Here is a 12,248-nt window from a genome sequence, read left to right as displayed (position 1 = left end):
AAGGTCCCAGGTTCCATGGACAACAGCGGGATGGGAGCATGAGTGTGTGTGCGGGGGGAGGTTGAGGGTTAATGGGGGGGGGGATAAGGAAACATTTGTAACACCTTAACTAATAATAAAAAAAAAAAAAGATTTTATTGGCTCTATGATTTTTACACCAAAGCTGTTTTTTTTAACCAGGAAGAACTCAAAGAATAAAAGGGTTCTGTGAATGGGATTTGGGAGGTTTTATGAATTTCCTCAAATATGTTCCAAACTGTCTGCTTATGTGTATAACTATGGCAAAAGAAGTCCACATCTTTCACTAGATTTTCAAAGGGAAATGCTATTGAAAAAGGTAGAAACCACTGCTCTGGAGGCTTAACTTATATTTATCAATTCTTCCACCCAATCAAGAAAAAGTGTTGGGTAAAGAGCTTCCAGCATTTTCTAGAATGGTTATAGTGGATCAGAAGTCTTAAGGCAGGGTGAAAATATATCTTGCTACCCATAATGAGAAACTTTTGTTAATGAAAGAGAGCGTTTCTAGATGAGACACCAACAGGTGTAACTGGGCGGTATTGTCAATCTACATATTGGGGCTCCAGTACCAACTCATTCAGAATCTTACATGCACACCACAGGCAGAAAGCAGGGACTTTCTCTGAATGTTTTAGAGGCTCTCCTAATTTATGATCCAGAGACATATAATAATGGGGATGAACCAATGGATATTCACAAACTGGTAGGGCTGATTTATAGTAAGGGACTTAATTTTTAACTTCTTCTTTACTCTCTACTTTATGCTATATCAAAAAGCATAAAAGCAGCAAAAAAATATGCCTTCCCATTATAATGTATTCCCCCCTTTTGCTCATCAGATAGTAACAGCATGATATGTACTAATTGTCTATGATGCATAACAAATTATCACAAAGTAGGTAGCTTAAAACAACATACATGTATTAGCTCACCATTTCCATGGTTAAGAATCCAGGCACAGCTTAGCTGGGGGCTCTGCTTAGCATCTCACAGAGCTGCAGCAGAGACTTTGGCTGGTCTGTGCTCTTTTTGAAACTTGAGGTTCCCTTCCACATTTGTGGTTGTTGGGTGAATTCAGTGCCAGTAGGACTGAGGCCTCTATGTCCTTGCTGGTCGTCAGCCAAGGGCCATGAGGCCTCTCGGCACTGAGAGTCTGCTCTCAGAAATGTGAATGTGATGATCGCTAAGCGGCTCTCAGCATGGCTGTCTGCTTGTTCAAGGCCAGCAGGTGAGCATCTTTCTGGTTTCCAATCTCTCATCAAGTCAGGCTATTCCAGATAAGCTGTGACTAACTCAAAGTCAATTTATTAGGCACTTCTGCAAAATCCCTTCCATATAACACAACCACAGGCATGACCATCACATTCACAACTACCACAGTCTCTAAGATACCTTGTGTGGCAAGCAGGATGCTGGACTGTTGTGATGCAATCTTTGGTACTTCTCAAAAGGACTGGGTTTAAATAATAGCTAAAATCCAATTTTGGTGGGAATTTCAATGTCTGAGAATAAGTGCACTTCCCCCCGCCCCCACATATATTATGCTGAGGATAAAATTTTTGACTTATTAGAAGTTAGTTTTTTTTTGCTGCTAATTCTAAATTGGTTGTCTGGCCCTCCGTCCTTACATTTTCAACTACTTATAATAATAATAATGCTATATAGGTAGTATATTATTGTTCAGGAAATGCTTCAAAAGTCAGCAGGCTGGAGCTTAATGTATTTAAGTAGTCGTTAAAATGACGCTTTAGAAAGTTTTAATGACATGAAAAGATTTTTTACTATATTTTCAAGTGGAAAAACAGGTTGCAAAAATTATGTGTACTCTAATTGTATGTTTATTAGCACTTCAGGTGGATAGGTAGAAAAAAAGATAAATGACAAAGAAAGGAAGGCAGGATGCAAGCAAGGAAAGCAAGGTATTAATAGCAGTTGGATGATTTCTTTTCTTTTTTGCTTACCTTTATTTAAAATTGTTTTTTATTAATAAAAATTACTTGTGTAATAATCATACATAACTAGGGGGCCAGTGCATGATTTCGGGTGCCTTGAAAGGAACTGTGGGCCACAAGGCTGCAGTGGGCACAGGGGCGGTTCTCAGCCCATTCTCCACACCCCCGCCCAACCCCTCCCACCACGGCCTCCTGGTCCCCTGTCTGCTGGCAGCTCCACTCCAGCCGCCACTCCCACGCACGGCGCCATCCCCGCTCGCACCCACTGACAGCATGGAGTGATTGGGGCCAGTGCTGTCACTGGGTGCAAGCAGCGGCTCTGGTGCCAGCAGCAGGTGCGAGAGGTGGCTGCCAGCCCCAATCGCCCCTCAGCAGCAGGGGGAGGTAGAGAAGCCCTGAGAGGCGATCGGGGCCAGTAGCTGCCGCTCACATCCACTGATGGTGATGAGCGATCGGGGCCAGTGCCAGGCATCGGCAGCGGGTGAGAGCAGGACTGGCACCAGCATCAGGTGGGAGCACCAGGTGGGACTGCAGTGTGAGGAAGCAAAAAATTTCCATTAACCACCAGAGGCTCTCCCCTATGACAGCAACCAACACCGCGCCTTGGTCTGGTGCCCCCACTCACCTGCTCCATCATCCTGCCATGGCCAATGCCTGCCATGTTCCGCGCTCTGCTGCCTGCTGATGATGCCCGCTATGTTCCATGCATGCCCCTGGTGGTCAGCGCACATCATAGCGACCAGTTGTTCAGATTTTTGGTTGTTCTGCCATTCAGTCTATTTGCATATTAGCCTTTTATAATATAGGATTGTTAACTAAAGTACATGAAAGCTTGTCCTGCAGGGTAAGAAAGAAAAATGAGCATATTTAAAAATGTGAGATAACTATTTTGGCTTCCTGAGCTGTATCTATATATATAAAAAGGCAGTGACCGTGATGACCAAAACAACTGGTTGACTGAACAGCAGGCTGCATGGGGCAACCAGGTTGGCAGGGGAGGCAGTCAAAGGTGACCAGGATGGCGGGGGACGGGCAGTTGGGGGCAACCAGGCTGTCAGAAGGGGGTATTGGGGGTGACCAGGCTGGCAGAGGAGAGCAGTTGGGGGGTACCAGGCCAGCGGGGGAACAGTGAGAGGTGACCAGGCTGGCAGGGTGGGCAGCTGGGGGCAACCAGGCCGGGTGGGGGGGAGTTAGGGGCAACCAGGCCAGCACGGGGGGCAGTAAGGGATGACCAGATCTGTGGGGGAAGCAGTTAGGGGCAATCAGGCCAGCAGGCAAAGGCAGTTAGGGGTGATCAGGCCGGCAGACAGGTGAGTGGTTAGGAGCCAACGGTCCAGGATTGTGAGATGGATGTCTCAAGGGTCCTGGATTGGAGAGGGTGCAGGCTGGGCTGAGGGTACCTCCCCCGCCTCCCTCCTCCCACCCCTCGTGCACAAATTTTGTGCACCGGGCTTCTACTATACTATAATACTGTAAATACTGGTTTATAGTTGTTGTTTTTTTCAGTTTTGGAAAGCCTTATTAAAATATATTATGATTTTTGTGTCGCTAATTGAAGAACTGGGATGAAAGAAAAAAAATGAGATTCAGTGAAGACTGGTAATGTGGCTCACTAAGGGAGGAATGATTAAATGCACTAATATAGAATAAGGAAATGCTGAACTGGGAATGATTTGGTAGTTATAAACAATGGGTAATAAATTGGGTATGAGTCCATAATATAGTAATACAGAATATTATTAAAAAAGCAAATGCTGTGGACAACTGGATTGCATTCATAGAATATTGTACATAAATGTTAAGAAAATCATAGGGAAGAGAAAATACATTTTCTGTATTTATTGGAAAAAATCGGCATATAAGTGCACCTACACATTTTAAATGTGTTGTTCAAGGGTCGACTGTATCTGTGCTCACTTTTCATTTGGGCACATGTTCTTTTAATGGGAGTATATAAAATCTTCCACCTTGATCTGTTTGGTCTGAAATTGTAACAGCTTATATTTTAAACACTAAATATTGATTCTCATGAAACTAAATTTTAAAGTGAAAAATTATAACATATACTTTCAATAACTTAGATGATCATGGTCCAAAATTAAATAGGATGAGAAGTTTTCAGTTTTTATATATGTTTATGCCCCCCGTTTATGCCGCTACTTGCACCCAGTGACACACACACACACACAAAACCAACAGAGCAGCAACATATTAGAGAGCCCAATCCCTTTCTGCAAGAATACACTCTGCACTCTTTGCTAGAACAAGAGTTCGGCTCCTAAAGTATTATGAGACCTGGATCAAGCACAGGAATTAGAGGATATGGAGCTAGCAGCACCCACTAGCTCTGTGATTGAGAGCATGTTGCTACTTCTCCAAATCACAATTCACAGGGCCGTTGAGGACAAAGCACATTTGACATGTAAATTGTCACAAGTGCTATAAAAAGTAGTTATTATTGCTGCTATTCCACTGCTCAACAATTTATGGTACCTCTCTTTTTGTTTCCTTTACTTTCAAAAAATATTTTTTAAAATTTATTTCAGAGAGGAAGGGAGTGGGAGAGAGAGAAACAACAATGAGAGAGAATCATTGATCAGCTGCCTCCTGCATGCCCCCCACTGGGGATTGAGCCCTCAATCAGGGCATGTGCTCTGACCTGGAATCGAACTGTGACCTCCTGGTTCATAGGTCGATGCTCAACCACCAGGCCACACCAACCGGGCTGTTTTCTTTACTTTTTAAATTACAAAATAATCCATGCCCAACAATCTGCCTTGTATCTCACATGATGCAAGATGGTCTTTTATATGTTCTTGTATGATATCCAAGCCTTTCAGGATACTTTCAAGTCAAATCAACATATATGTGAATTACTACAGTGTACTCTGATGTGCTCAATGGAGAAAATGGGGTGCCTTTCCTGGAGGTGGACTCATGCTGAGTTGTTGAGATGGTACACAAATCAATGCTATCAGAATCTTACCAAAAGTTAAATAATAGTTTAAGATTCAAAAACCAACTGTAATTCTAACTACAGTTCCCTCCCCACATTGCCCAGTCTCTCACTGCTCAACAAGTCACCTTATTTCTAATACTTCCATTTTACATTGACCCTTAATTTTGAGCAAGTTAATCTGCTTGTCATTCTCATATACTGTTTTCATATACCTTTGAATATGATATATCCACCCTTTGTGTCACCTATAAAAGATTACTTATTGAAACCAGCTCACAATGAGCTGATATATCACCTGCATGCATAGGGCATTTTTTTGTTTTGTCTTCCTTCCTTCCTCCCTCCCTTCCTTCCTTCTCTCTCTAATTCTCTCTCTCTCTCTCTCTCTCTCTCTCTCGCTCTCTCTCTCTCTCTCGCTCTCTCTCTCTCTCTCGCTCTCTCTCTCTCTCTCTTTCTCTCTCTCCCATTTATCGCTTCTATGCTCTCTTCCACCCCCCCCCTCCGTGCCTTTTTTTTTTTTTTTTAATTTTCCCGCCTAGCTGGGTTACAAGTTCTATGATAATATATTATCTGGTGCTTAATAGGTACTTAATAAATTCTGATGAAATGAATGAATACATGTTATTAGTTGATTGTTTAATTTTATGCCAAAACAAAAAAAATTTTATTATGATTTCAGTGGAAGTGGGACTTAACCTTTACTTAGTGGCTTCTTATGCACCTACTAATTGCGAAGTATTCTTTTGAGGCTGGAAAAAATTTCTTTTGATGGAAATGTGTTTTACTAGTTTCTTCTAGGTCTTTTAAATATTTTAAATATTATAAGTTTATTACATTGTCATTATATAGGTTTAGAAAATAAGGAAACAAATAAGGGGAAGTGAAAATCACCTCTAACTCTACCAAAGAATCTGACAATATTAGGCTTATATTGTACATCTGATTTTATGTCCTTTTTGCTTACTATTTTATCATAATAATTTTTCCATATTATTAGTCACTTGTAATGACTATTGACTTCTTTAGTGTATGGTCTAGAATTTATTCTCTTGCTGAATCTTCAGTATTATTTTCACTCTTCTCCCACTTTTCACCTTATAAATGGGTATTGCAGTAACATTATTGTGTAAAAATCTGTCAATGTTTCTATTCTGTAGCAGAGGTTCTTAGAGCTATTGTTTTTTAAAACGAATATTTTAAAAAATTTTAAACAGAAGCTGCCAAATTGCCTTCAACTATAGTTCAGACTCCTCCCAACAGAACAATAAGAATGCCGATTTCACTATATTCATATCTGGACTACACTTTAGCAAAATGCACCCAGTGGGAATTGAGGAAATATCATTTGGGGAAAATAAGAAAACTAGCATTCCTTCTAAAAGGTTGGCAATCTGTATTAACATTTATCCACACTTTTAGACTCTGTTTCTAATTAATGTCATTTGCCTCTTTGTCTAGATTTTCTATGCAGTTCATGCCTTTGAAGCAAGGAGTAACTGTGAACTCAGCCTTCAGGAATACCAAAGAGTTCATATACTTAGATTTTGTGATCTAAGTGGCAATAAAGAGTGGTGGTTAGCTGAAGCTCGAGGGCAGAAAGGATATGTGCCAGCTAACTACCTTGGAAAGATGACTTACGCTTAAGAAAATCAGACTTCTGGCTTACTTAAAAGTGAAGATATTCTGAATGTGTTCTTTACCATCATGAAAGGCTGACTCTAAGGACAAGGTTTTTTTCAACTTACTGTATTTTATTTTTCTGTATTATGTATTTCACCATAAAAATGTTGTTTTTTGCGTCTCTTTGTTACACATCCTTACACACACATATCCTATATAATAAAAGCCTAATATGCAAATTGCCACCTCAACTGGGAATTCGACCAGGAGTTCAAATGGGAGTTCAACCAGGGGGAGGGGCTGGCTGGCCAACAGCAGGAAGGGAGGCCCCGGGCAGCCAGCGGCGGCAGGCAAGCAGCCAGGGAAAGGGAGGCCCTGGCCAGCAGCTGGCAGCCGCCAGGGACCCTACCCATGCATGAATTCCATGTCCTGGGCCTCTAGTATACCATATTCATTATATGGTTTACATATACATATATGTACTACATGGTATAGATTATACACATATATACATCAACCAGGGAGTACACTAAATACATAAAAATAGGAATTGATAATTAACAGCAACTAGAAGTCTGATGTGGGGCCTCTAAGTTTTGAATGAAAAAAATTGAATAATATAACATGTTAATATTTACTGAATAAATACCAAATGCCAGACATTGTCCTAAATGCTTTATATGTGGTAACATATTTGATATAAGATTGTGAGGAAACTGTGGCCCAAAGAGGTGACTTTAGCCCAATTCACATTGCTAGTAAGTGGTAGGGTGGGGCCTCAAACCTAGGTCTGGTTCTGGGGTTCACACTGCACTACACTATCCTAACCCTCTAGGACTGTAGACATTTGCTATCACAAAACACTCAGTGATGCAAATAATGGGCATTGATGAGGCCCATTTTCATCTCAGGTCCGTATTTAAGTATTGAGGAGTTTTTCAAAATCAAGGGCTACAAGAACTTCCATGATACTAGCCTAGAGAAAATGACATATCTAGGTTATTTATTTTTACTGTTTTGCTTAAACATTTTTGAAAGAACAATTGTATAAAAGCTTTCCTACATGATTGCTAATGATATTTTAATGAGAAAATATTTTTGGATCACTCAGTTATTTGGATGATGAATGGGGAATGTGTGTTCCATGTTCTGAGCCAAGAATCAAATAGTTTTGGTTGCTGATTTGTATTTAGACAAGGCAGGCACTGAGGTTAACGTCTGCTGTAACACAATGTCCTAGAACACTGAACTTTAATTTAGGATTAGCTCAGAACAGTCCCCTAAAATCTCAGGCATAGTTTGTCAAGATATTTTATTGAACTAAAGATGCTCCTATGGAACAGAAAACAACATTAAATCTGACTTAGTGGTTTCCTTTAAGAACCAAAATAAGGTGGACTTTCATTGTCCACATAAAATGTACTAATATGACAACAAACTTTAAGATTAAAATTACTTTAAAAGATTTGATCTGCATAATGTACAGTTATGTCTATTCCTGAGGAATACAAATAACAAAATGAAAGTGCTGCTTTTCAAAGGGTTGCTGACTTTCACTTACATATATGTACATATATGTACATCTATAGATATTAAGACATTTACATGACAGAAATTTTCACATTGTATGTAAAAGTAGCCCCTTATTATCCACATGGAATCTATACTAATAAAAGGGTAACATGCTAATTAGGACAGATGTCTTCCAGACGTCCATCCAGATGTCCATCTGGACAAAGCCACAGCAGCTGCGAGGCCTGGGGCTCATGGCAGCCGTGGGCTCAGGCAGCCATGGGCTCAGGCAGCTGTGAGGCCCAGGGCTCAGGCCTTGCAGCCTTTGTGGCCAGCAATGGCAGCAGCAGCAGCAGCGGGGTGATGGGGGCGGTGCCTTCCCCTGATGAACCTGGTCGCCTCCTGCAGAGGGAGGCCATCCCCTGAGGGCTCCTGGACTATGAGAGGGGCAGGACAGGCTGAGAGATCACCCCCCAGTACATGAATTTTCATGCACCGGCCTCTAGTATCTTATAAGACCCCAGTGGATGCCTGAGACCTCAGATAGTACGAAACCCTATATCAGGGGTGGGGAACCTTTTTTCTGCCAGGCACCGTTTGGATATTTATAACATCACTCATAGGCCATACAAAATTATCAACTTAAAAATTAGCTTGCTATATTTGCTTAAACATTTAATTAACTCACCCCTATGCTTTGGGGCAGGGACAGACCAAATGATTTTGTGGGCCTTATGGATCCTGGAGGACAAACATTTCCCACACCTGCCCTATATATACTATGTTTTCTCCTATACATACATATAATCAAATTTGCTTTATAAATTAGTCACCATAAGAGATTAAAACAATAACCAATAATAGAACAATTATAACACGATACTGTAATGTTATGTGAATGTAATCTTGCTTTCAAAATATCTTATTATACTGTATTCACCCTTCTATTGATGTAAGGTTATACAATGATGAGATGAAGTGAGGTGAATGGGTGACATTATAGGTATTGTGATGTAGCATTAGGCTACTGTAAGCACTGGGATACCAACCGTCGATCTGATAACCTAGAAGACTACTGAGTGACTAATAGGTAGGCAGAATAACAACGTGAATATGCTAGACAGAGGGGTGATTCCCATCCCAGGCGGGATGGAGCTGGATGACATGAGATTTCATCACACTACTTAGAATGGAGCATGATTTATAACTTGTGAATTGTTTATTTCTGGAATTTTCCATTTAATATTTTTGGACTGTGATTGACTGGGCAAATGAAACTGGATAAGAGGGAATATTGTTCTTAAAATTCTTAATCTGTATATGGTTTTATAAGGTTCTACTGGTAACTCATTTTTGCATGAACTATTTTCTTGTTTTGAGTTGGGTACCAAAAGAAGACTCTCTTTTTTAAATGTACAGAAACTTTTTATGTCTTTGAAATGGTTCTTTGTACCCAATAATAACATATTGGTAAATTCCAGTTTGCCTAGGCCCTAGGGCAGTGATGGCGAACCTATGACACGCGTGTCAGAGGTGACATGCGAACTCATTTTTTTGGTTGATTTTTCTTTGTTAAATGGCATTTAAATATATAAAATAAATATCAAAAATATAAGTCTTTGTTTTACTATGGTTGCAAAGATCAAAAAATTTCTATATGTGACACGGCACCAGAGTTAAGTTAGGGTTTTTCAAAATGCTGACACGCCGAGCTCAAAGGGTTCGCCATCACTGCCCTAGGGTAAAGCAAAAGGAAATCCAAATTTGCTTCTTGTGGAAACTATGAACATACTCTGAAACCAAGATAGTGGGGAAAATTTACATATATATTTACAATTTATATATATGTTTGTATGTATATATGTATTTATATTTACATATAAATATGATTTAAATTGTGACCTTAATACTCCTCCCTTCCCCCAGTGCAGAATTACATAACTAGAGTAGCACATTTATTTGCTTTTCTGGCTGAAGTACTGACTAGATCAGTGTTTCTCAACCTGTGGGTCGCGACCCCTTTGGGGGTCGAATGACCCTTTCACAGGGGTCACCTAAGACCATCGGAAAACATATATATAATTACATATTGTTTTTGTGATGAATCACTATGCTTTGATTATGTTCAATTTGTAACAATGAAAATACATCCTGTATATCAGATATTTACATTATGATTCATAACAGTAGCAAAATTACAGTTATGAAGTATCAACAAAAATAATTTTATGGTTAGGGGTCACCACAACATGAGGAACTGTATTAAAGGGTTGCAGCCTTAAGAAGGTTGAGAACCACTGGACTAGATGTATACGAAAAGCTTTATCCATTTGTGTGGGCCTAGGACTGATGCTTCCTGTCTGACCTATGAAGGAGCCACACTGTTAAAATCATAGCTTCCGTCAGTGGCTGAGCAAGAATTGTAATGAAGCACCTACTGCATGCAGTCCCTCACTCTGGTGCTGAACATATATTACTGTAAACTATGTTGTTGCTATTTTAAAACCACAACCTACATTTAATTTGCCATTTAGGCTTTATTTAAAAAAATATTTTTACATTATACAATAATCTCATTATTTTGGTATATTGTTTAAGACCAAGTTGCTGTAATTTTAAGGCCAGACATTATTTCACTGGGCCCAAGGGAAATAAAATCCCAAGATAGTTAAGGTGTGTATAAGTTTTCAAAAGTCTTCATAAATAAAGTTGTTGGTGAGAAATGCTAATGTAATTATTTACATTTTTAAAGTTAAATGTTATTGTACAGTATTCTCTGAAATAGGTATTTTTTGCCAAGAACAAAGGAAAAACTTTTGTGGCTACTTTTCTTTGTAAAACAAATAAGTGTATACATACATTTTATTTAGTATTTATTTTTAAATACATGATTTAAATTAATATGTATATATAATAAAGTTTAGAAATTATAAAAATCCCAGTAATACAAAATTATCATGGGTGCTTAAAACATGGAGGAAAAAATCACAAAGCCACTATTTGAACATTCCTTATATTTCATAATACCTTGTTTTAGTATTCATTAGTATAAAACAATTCTATGAAGGTTCTGTTGTGCAGAAGAGATATAATGCACATTGTTAACTATATAAATGCAGCACTGCATAAAATACTGTAAGTGCTGGCATAGTCCATATTTTGTCTAAAATATAATTTGGACATTTACAGATGACCATTTAAGTGCCGGTCACTATCTGTGATGAATAGTTCAGATGAGTTACACAAGTTATACTAGTAGTTTTCACTATTCAAGTGTGGAAATTAAAACTTTTCACTTTTCCCATAAGCTTCCTTTTGTCCACTGTAAAAATCTCTTAAATTCATGTGAATTAAGAGAGGAAATCTTTATCTTCTAAGATGGCAAAAAAACCCACTTTGTTTAAATCCTGTTTATTGTAACTATGGGGACCAGCCAGGCCAGGGAGAGGGACAAACCACCTGCCTCGCAGTCCTGGGCACCAGCATCTGTACCTGTGGCCGGGAGAGGGACAATCTGCCTGTCCTGCAGTCCTTAAGGTCCTGGTGCCAACACCTGTGGAAGTGGCCCGGGAGGACAAGCCGCCTGCCTCATGGTCCCAGGTGCCAGTGCCTGCAACTGCGGCCTACGCAAGCTGCCCACCTATGATCCCCTGTGGCTATAGCCAGCCCGGGTGAAGCTGGCCCGGGTCCTGGGTGCCTACGGCCAGCCAGAGGGAGGGAATCCTGGGTCTCAGGTACAAGGCAAGGCAGAGGTGGGTAGGGGCAATCAGGCCAGCAGGGGAGCAGTTAGGGGCAATCAGGCAGGTAGGCAAGCGAGTCAGGAGGCTTGGTTGCCCCAATGATGGAGAAAGCTAAGCTTCCCGCTTGCCGAGGTGGGCTCTGAGTCCCACTCAAAGCAACAATGTTTCAATTACAGAAGGTAAATAAACCCCAGATACCTGCTTTCAGCTGGCTGTGGCCACGGAGCTGGAGCAAGCAGGCTTCCCTCCCGCCTGCCCTGGCCAGCTCTTAGCTCCTCTCAAGGCTACAACGTTTCAATTATAGAAGGTAAATAAATCCTAGAATAAAAAAGAAAAAAAAAAAGAATAAAAGGAGAGGCTGGGAGCTTCCATAGCTGGGGGACTTGGCCAGCCTGAAAACAGCCCTCAGCCCTTCACTGAGACTGGCAGGGCCCCCCAGGGGGG

The 12,248-nt window shown here is 40.3% G+C and overlaps 1 protein-coding gene across 1 annotated transcript in view; it reads left to right on the top strand.

Moving 5' to 3' along the window:
* LOC107181667 (rho guanine nucleotide exchange factor 38-like) overlaps positions 1-6,703 on the top strand; it is a 15,386-nt gene extending 8,683 nt beyond the window's left edge. The window contains exon 4 of the mRNA XM_015558100.1: positions 6,391-6,703. Coding sequence (XP_015413586.1) covers positions 6,391-6,576 — 186 coding nt within the window. The 3' untranslated portion in view covers positions 6,577-6,703. The remainder of the gene's footprint in view (positions 1-6,390) is intronic.
* Positions 6,704-12,248: the final 5,545 nt, after the last annotated feature.

This window comes from Myotis davidii, unplaced genomic scaffold (genome assembly GCF_000327345.1).
Source record: "Myotis davidii unplaced genomic scaffold, ASM32734v1 scaffold967, whole genome shotgun sequence".
In the NCBI taxonomy this organism is placed as follows: domain Eukaryota; kingdom Metazoa; phylum Chordata; class Mammalia; order Chiroptera; family Vespertilionidae; genus Myotis; species Myotis davidii.
The sequence above is the reverse complement of the archived record's forward strand: the minus strand, read 5'-3'. Positions and strand labels throughout refer to the sequence as shown.